The following is an 8,814-nucleotide window of genomic DNA, read 5'->3' as shown; positions in this document are numbered from 1 at the left end:
AAATTAATTAATTAAAAATAAATAAATAAATAAATTGAAAAAAGAATTTAGGGAGAATATTAATTAAAAAGAATGTTAAATAATGAAATTTTGTCTCAATGTAGTTGCATGAGTTCTTTGTAATTAAGGGATTAATAATTTGTATTTAAAGGTTAAAGACTCACTATTTGATTCTGCAGAGTCTAGTTTTAACAGAGAATTAGGGTTAATAAGGTAATATGTTAGAAATTATTACTCAATGCTAATTACTCTTTGTATTATTCCACTATGTCAATCTTCTCCTATCGTATGGATTATAATTTTTCATTCACAATAGCATGTATGATTGATTTTATTCATTTGTCCACAGGAAAAAAGCACTTATTTTTCCAATGAGGAAACAATAGTGAGATCTGTTTGATCTGTCGCTCTTCAAATTGTATCAAATGTTCAACAGTGCACATGTCTTACTTGGAAGTTAAAAGCCAATGGCTTATGTAACCAACTCACTCTATAGATTCATGGTACTCCTTGTGGTTATATCAACATTTTAGACACACATGGTTTCTTGTTCCTAAGAATCAGAATTTCAAACAGTATCTGGATGCCTATTTTTATGAAGTGGTCCAACACCTGACCAGCATTTCCATGTGGTTGTGGGCCGGTTGTGTCCTGCCTTTTTCTTTTATTTTCCACTTGGCTACTTTTGAGCACATCTACATTACCAAATCCAGTCTACCTAATAATATCAGAAAAAGTGAGGTAGAGCCTTGAGAACATGGCACCCGTATGGAGATGAAGTGCTAATATTGATGCTTTGGGACCAGCCTGATGACACTGGAGGTGGAGGTGAAAAATAGCAGAAACTAAGTAACAGCAGGGAGTATCTTCAGTTTAAATATACTTTCTGTGTCAAAGGAATGGGGAAGCATGCTTGGTGTCTATTAATGAAACCAACACAACTTGGATAGGGCACAGTTTACTGTAAGCAAAGTGGTGGAAATAATAAATCAAATTCTTTCATCCCATAGAAAATGGCATAATAATATACTATCTTTTAAGAGAAAATTAAATCAACGATGTGGAAATGGTTAAACGTCAGTAAAACTAAGTTATCATTAATGCAGTTCAAAATACTAGGATGTCATGTATAAATAGGTGTGCACATTGTCTCTTTTCTTCTAGGTACATAGCATGATTATATTTTTTTCCTCAGGGTGGTATTTGGCTTGTTTTGGCCAACATAGCATTAGTGAATGCAAAGTTGCTTCTTTTCCAGCCTGAAACACTAAGAGGCCATGTGTGTCTGAGCCTTTCTATTCTGCAGTGGGAACACTACAAAGAGAATTGGTCTTATGAGATTGTCCTTGCAGGAGAGCAGAGACACCAGTAGACCCTTACTGCCATGCAGGGTGAATGAGAAATTGCTTTTGCTGTTTTAGATCATGCTTCTTATATTAGCATAGTATATTGGACCTCAATAATTTCTCAGACTTAATTCATGGTTTTTGATGCATCTTTAAATCTCTACCATTTTTTTAAAAGTAATTTATTTATGTAGAATTTATTCTCTCTCTCCCTCTAATGTGTGTGTGCCACCAAACATGATTGCTGGGCGTGGAATTGTGGCCTACAGCTAGAGCCTTCTCTACCCCCATATAAAATTCTCTTAATGTTATGTCTTTAAATCATGTCAAAATTAAAACCTTAAAAAATGCTGCCTTATCTATGGAAAGAGAAACCTGGACACCAAACCGTCCTCAAAACCCTCCACCTATGACCTGTCCTGCCTGCAGGATGTATTGGTACAATGATGGTGCAGAACTTGTGGAAGTGGCCAACCAATGTTTGGTTGAACTTAAGAGAAAGTCCATGCCCTACCAGAGGCATGATATCCTAGAGACCTAGGGTAAAAATACACTCTCCTGGAAAAAAAAATAAAGAAAATGATTCCTAATGATATTCTGCTAGATTAGTGTCTTGGCCCGTCATCATCTGAGAGGCTTCCTCTAGCAGCTGACGCTAGAGGTTATAGAGACCCAGAGCCAAACATTATCAAAGAGAAAATCTAAGTTAGAGGTCTCTATCTGGTCCCTTCTCTCGGAGATCTGAGAACCTAGCAGAAGAGAGGGAGAAAAGAATGTAGGAGTCAGGAGGCATGGATGACACCAGGAGAACTTGGCCTATTAAATTAACGAGGCAGGGCTCCCATGGACTCTCAGAGACTGAAATAGCCAACATGGGCCTGAGTGGTTCTGCATCAGGTCCTCTGCATATACATTATGACTATTAGCTTGGAGTTTTTGTGGGAATCCTAACAGTGGAAGAGGGCTGTCTCTGACTCTTTTGCCTGGTTATGAGACTTTTCCCCTCCTATTGGATTGCCTTGTTCAGTCTCAATATGAGAGATTATACCTTGTCTTATTATATCCTGCTTTGTTCTGTTTGGCTGTTATCTACTGAAGGCCTGCTCTTTCTGAAGAGGAACCGGAGGGACAGTGGGCCTGGAGAAGAGTGGAAGTGGTGCGGGGACCAGGAGGAGTGGAGGGAGGGAAATATGCATTTGGAATGTATTCTATGGAGGAAAAAATCTATTTTCAATAAAAATGCAGCATTTTCTAAGCAATGTATTTGGTAGGCATTACTTAAATTTCAATTATATTCAAAGGAACATGTATCCATTTAATGTAATCTAACATACCACATTTCAAGAAACACTAAGGCAGAATGGAATGTTCCTCGTGTTTTAGTAAGAAATTCTGCTTTTTAGTACTGTTGCACCTTCTAAATACCTATCTGAATGCCCAAGGACCAGTTGTGCTACCAAGTTTGGAAAGAAGAGCTTCTTTTGGCCATAGCTGGTGCTTTCTATGGGGTTCACACTGAGGCAAGTGATGAGAACACGCTACAGCTGAATGTTTGGATTTCAGTGGGTAATCTTTGCCATCCCTTCCAAAGTTCAGGAAGCATAAAGGAAAAGGGGGGCAGAGAGATCCAGACTGCAGATTATTGTAGAACGCTATCTTCTGGATATGTTAAGGCGGGCTGCTGCATGCTTGAACTGCAACAGCTGTACTTGTCTGCACAAATCCTGTCCACACTCTGATCCGCTGACGTTATTTTATGGAAAGAGGTAAGAGTCATGACATCCTACTCCTCTCGGACTTACTGGCTGGTAGTGGTTGCTGGAGGAGGAAGAGACAAATCTTCAGTGGTATGGCCACTGATAGTTGCCCGTGTTCCTATAAGTAACCCTAAGGGAACTTGCTGAGTCACCAAAAAAGCAAAAATACAAGGCATGAAAATAGAAAGGAGATTATGTGGGGGAGTGAAAAGGAACCTGCAGCAGTGGAAAAGGATAAGAGAGGGGGAAGAGGGTGCATATGATTAAAATAAATGACCCATAGGCACAAAAATGTCACAATAAAATCCATTATATATAGTTAATATATGCTAATAAAATGAAAATTATTTGCCTTAAAACTTGAATGCCAGTCCAGTATTCAGTGGACTATGCTGTCTCCCGAATATATAAAAAAATCAGAAATGGACATCTCTTCTGAAGTTAATATGTGTGTGTGGACATATATCACATAGAAACTGTATCAAGTTTGTTTATAGAAATTATTAAGAAGGACAACATCATCAGCACAGTGATCTAATTTGTATATGCAAATTTGAAGGTGTGCAGGTGTAAAAGGGTAGATACACACATTTTTAAACACTTCCTTATTGGATCTATGAATACTTGCCCTTTAACATCAATTAAAATCATTATGTATACAGCTGGTAAATCCTGTCTTATGGGTGACAAACACAGGTTCATGCATAATTACCCCTTTCCAGCAGATCGAATACATTACAGAAAATGGTAGAGGCTATTTTACAGGGGTGACAGCCCAGACAAGGTCTTGGAGATATGTGCCACTTGGTACTATCTGATGTCAAACTCCAAGTAACCCATACACATTTACACCCTTTAAACAATATGCTTTCTAAATGTAATTCATGTGTAATAGGAAGCAGAGGCAATGGCAAATTCAGATATTAGAACAAATCGGGTCCCTTAAAGAGATACAAATTAATAATCAAGCAGGCTATAGGCCACCTATATAACACCAGGAAACAACAGATAGTGCCAAATGTTTGAAGAGCTGTCATGGAATGGAACTAAACCAATTTGACTAAGCCAAGGAATTATGATGGACAGATATATATGAAAAAAAGTTTAGGCTAAAGGTTTATTTTCAGTTGCTCACCTTCTGCAAGCAATGTGAGTCCTCACAGGGTTAATGCAACCTCTCTCTGTGTGGAAGGCTTTCTAGAACCCCGATATTAAGAAGGAGCATGGAAGTCAATATTACCACCTGTCTTATGCAGCTTCCTGCTTTGAGTATTTGCTCAATTATGGCAGACAAATTATTACAGGTTAATCAAATATTAAAAATATTTCAACATCATACCTTTCATTTTCTCTTAATAGTTCCCGTCCCTTTCTCCAGGTGTAGACAGGTCTTGGAGATGCTTTTGGCTTACACTCAATGACAACTTCACCGCCCACTTTGACAAGTGTCACTCTTTTTAAAAGTGTTCTCGAGAAATCGGGACTTTCAGCTAGAAACAGTAAAAAAGATAATAACAAATTATTACAGAAAGAAGAAGCACCTTGGCCTTTTTCCTTTTGTGATACACTTACTTACTATAGATCATCAGAGACAGGAAGGTATTTTTTTTTCTGATGGCAAGCACACGGCACTGTATGTTTGGATGGGTTATTAAAATTTAATCCGTGATTTATATAAGATAGACTGCAACTGCTATATGGATGTAACTTGATGGATTTTGTATCCTCCTCCGTGAAGATCAAGATACGAAACATTCTTACCCCCTGTGGAGGATTCTCTTAAAAAATTTATTCCATGTTCAAATGGACAAAAATTTAAAAATTTAAGAGAAGCAACAGGGAAAGAAACAAAACACGAAAATACATTTGGCAAGTTTCCTGATTATATATGCTAGAGTGGCCCTTTCTTTGACAGTTACTGCTTCTGTTCTGCAACACAGCATTCTCCTTCCTCCCTTCATCCCTCCCCTCTCCCTCATGCCCCCCTCTCTGTCTTTCTCTCTATCTCTATGTCTGCTTTCTCTCTCTCTTCTCCCCTACTCTCTGTATCCTTTAGAGAATGCTTATATTGTTGCCTTTTGTCAATTTCTCCTTAAAATCAAGAGTTCTACCATCCCTCCATCACCAGTACCCAACACAGTGCTCATCCTATTTAGAAGAAAACACCTGCATTTGCTGCAGAAATTTATAAAACTGTGTATACATTCTCTCTGATTTCTCTTAAGAACACACTCATATTGATACATTTCACTTTGCTGACCTATCAATAATATTAAAAAATGGCTGCTTCCCTGAAAGAACATCATATTTAGCCTCATCCAAATAAATAAATAAAGTACTTCTGAGAGATTTGTGCTTTCTTCTGAGCTTAGTTAGTGTAGATGGAAGAATTCTTGATTGACCAGATGGAGTCATTTTCTTGTGTAGTTTGTACCTTTTTTAAAAATCTCTGACTTCTTGTAATCTAACTTCATAGAACTGAAGCTTTCAGATCATGCTGAAGACAACATTTAAATCCAAACTCTACATGATCTAAATGAGGACTTAGAGTATGTATGCACATGGGTAGGGTCACACAGGGTGAAGGCCCACTTACTTTTAAAACAATTTAGTTTTTATATGAATATATGTTTTGCCCACATGTATGTATATGCAGCACACATATGTAGTACATACAGGCGAGAAGAAGGCATCAGATCCCCTGGAACTAGAGTTACAGGTGGCTATCAGCCCCCATTGGGGATGCTGGGAACTGAACCTGAGTCATCTGCAAGAGCAGCAAGTGCTCTTAACTGCTGAGCCCCTCTTCAACCCCTATAGACCTATTTCTTAGACACAATCAAACCATAGCTGGTGACTTTTCTTTTTAAACAAAGGACTTAATTAAACCTGGGGATTCATATTTGCTAGGCAGCACTTTGCTACAGTATTGCATCCACAGAACTCTTGTAATTTTTTAAATTTTTGGATAAGGTCTTACTACCTTGCCCAGCCTGATTCTACACTGACTCTAATCCAGTCATACCTCAAACTTGTAACATGTTTTCTCATTCTCCCCCAAAGTTGCTAGGTACAACTAAAGTTGAGAAGGTTACTGTATAATGGGGTGCTACAATGTATACGTGGGAGCTGATACCACATGTGAAGCTAAAGTTAGATGAACCAGTAGGCTGTTGACATTTCAGGGTGCATACCTCAGATTCATAATAATCCAAAATTCAAAGAGTAACTTGATAGTGATGAATGAAATTGACAAATGGAGTACAAGTCTAACTATTTATAAGAAAAATACTGTATATTGTAATATTGTACCAAGAATAACATATTACTAGTATGGTCTACAAAGTCATAGCAAAAATATAATAGGGCTAATGGAACAGATACTTAGGGCAGACCCACTGAACACTTAAGTAATAAGATACTAACAAAATATCTTAATAAATATTAAGCATGATTAAAATGGTATGCTATAATCAATATTTAAGTAATAAAGATACATAAATCAAAATATGTAAAGAATATTAAGAATTCGTGTCCCATTATCTGTACATGTGCATGTGTGTGTGTGTGTATGTATGTATATGTATTTTGGTAAAAGTAACATTTACATTGCTAAGCTATAGAGTTGAGTACAAACTGTAGAGAAATTGAGCACTACACACTACTGAAGTTTGTGGCCAAACTTGCATCAGAGACTGAAGGTGAATGAGGTTACCTGGTATTATCTTCATCCACTGGCTAGCCAAACTTGCATCAGAGACTGAAGGTGAATGAGGTTACCTGGTATTATCTTCATCCACTGGCTAGCTGTATTGATCTGCATTTGTTGCTATTGGTCTAGTTGTGTCAATTGTGAGTTCATGAACATATAAAGCAATAGTTCTCAATCTGCCTAATGCTGCAACCCTTTCATATCATTCCTCAAATTATGGTGACTCCCCAACCATAAAATTATTTTGTTAGTACTTTATAACTATAATTTTGTTAGCATTATGAATTATAATATAAATATCTGACATGCAGGATATCTGCTATGTGACCTCCGTGAAGGGATCATTTGACCCCTAACTAGGTCACAACCCACAGTTTGTGAAGCACTGGGATAAAGTACTTATGCTATGTTGACATCTTCTCCAATTTATAAATCCCACATAAGCTATGTTGTGTCATAGGAAACTATTTTGGCAGAACAGACTCCTTCTCAAATTAGGTAAACATCCAAACTGACAGAAAAATAGACATAAAATCAAGTCTTCTCGAAGATGTTTTAAAGGGAAAATTTGAAATAATGTTAGAAACCTTTCTGATAAAAAATTCCTTCTTACAACCCTATCTTTCTCCACACATGCATTTATCACTCTAGGCAGATATTTTCATCTGTTCAGGAGGAATTCTGCCTCTGCATTCAAAATGACTTTATATAAATCAAACTGTGCACCACACATGGGTGTATTTGTCAAAAAACTATGTATCGCTTTTACAGAGTTTGGATTTGCACGCTATCAGACACAGAGAAAGCAGAAAATGTGTCTAGTTTAAGAGGTGTTTGTAATATTCCAGCTACGGACATATTACCTTTTGGATAGCATAGAGATAAGACCGATTTCAACATCTTTCAGTCATAAAAATGAAATCATATATCAAATATTTTCCTGTTGTTTATTCCACTTGCTTCTGGTGTTATCTAATCCTGAAAATGCATCAGTTGTCACCATAAGCTCTAGTGACTTCTAGGGCATCAGAGTTCTGTCAAATTTTGCATACCGAATAGTTTTGTTTTTCAAACATTTTACTATGTGGTTACCGCTGTTCACTTGAGATGCAGTTTAGCTTATGGAAGGTTTTTCATAGTGATATTTACTCGGATTCGGACAAACACTGGCTTAGCGCAGGCTGAGAGGAAAAGGAAACAGGCCGTTTCTGCTCCATTTGTCACGCACAGAGAAGACAGTTCTACTAGAGGATGTTGGTAGGGACCACAGGAGGGCAGCATAAGACACAGTCTTTGCTCATACTTAAACCCTACCTAAGGAAGGAAAATTCCGGTGGTCCCCAATAGCTCTGGAATGACAAAATCAACAGTCAAATTACCCACATAACTCTGGAGCAGCTGATGGATTCTTGCAGGTATTCATTTGCTGAAGCCAGGAGACCTGAGGGCCAGCATTTCTCATGTGAGCTACTAGATGGCAGCAATCCCTCAGTGCTGCAAAGCGTCATGCAGCCGGCCTCTCCTACGTGGGAGGTGCAGCTTTCAATGACCAATGACCGGCATCACAGTACCCTGACGTTATCTATGAAAAGCTGTGGGGATTCATCTATGCAATGTACAACTGTTTCTATTTAATTAATTAAATGACTCTTGGTCACATATCAAGTGTATTTAAAGTGGCCAGTGGAACCCTCGAAAACGGAAGTTCTCCCTGTTTCAGAGTTAGTGCCATTTCTCAGGAACGATAATGAAACAATAATCCCTTAACTGGATATGCAGTGGCAATACCATTTGGGATATCCACGAGTCCAATGTTTTACTACATTACTGAAGATTCTGCAAGCCTGTTTGTCGCAGCTGGCCTGCAGAAGCATCACTGGGAATATTGCCAGTGGAGACTATTAAGGCTGGTGCTTTTGAAAGATTAGGATTTCATATGATTTTAACCTTTATCTATTACTTTTAGCCATTACCTCACCGTCCTATAAAATACCCAGAG

At 37.9% G+C, this 8,814-nt stretch overlaps 1 protein-coding gene across 8 annotated transcripts in view; it reads right to left on the bottom strand.

Annotated features, from left to right (window-relative positions):
- Positions 1 to 8,814, bottom strand: part of Cntn4 (contactin 4) — a 1,000,475-nt gene that overhangs the window by 158,737 nt on the left and 832,924 nt on the right. For all 8 annotated transcript variants that reach the window (XM_026788153.1, XM_026788152.1, XM_026788157.1 and 5 more), the window contains one exon: positions 4,443 to 4,593. In XM_026788153.1, coding sequence (XP_026643954.1) covers positions 4,443 to 4,593 — 151 coding nt within the window. The remainder of the gene's footprint in view (positions 1 to 4,442; positions 4,594 to 8,814) is intronic.

Source organism: Microtus ochrogaster, unplaced genomic scaffold (assembly GCF_000317375.1).
Source record: "Microtus ochrogaster isolate Prairie Vole_2 unplaced genomic scaffold, MicOch1.0 UNK1, whole genome shotgun sequence".
Lineage (NCBI taxonomy): Eukaryota > Metazoa > Chordata > Mammalia > Rodentia > Cricetidae > Microtus > Microtus ochrogaster.
Note: the sequence above shows the minus strand (reverse complement) of the source record. Positions and strands in the feature narration are given on the sequence as shown.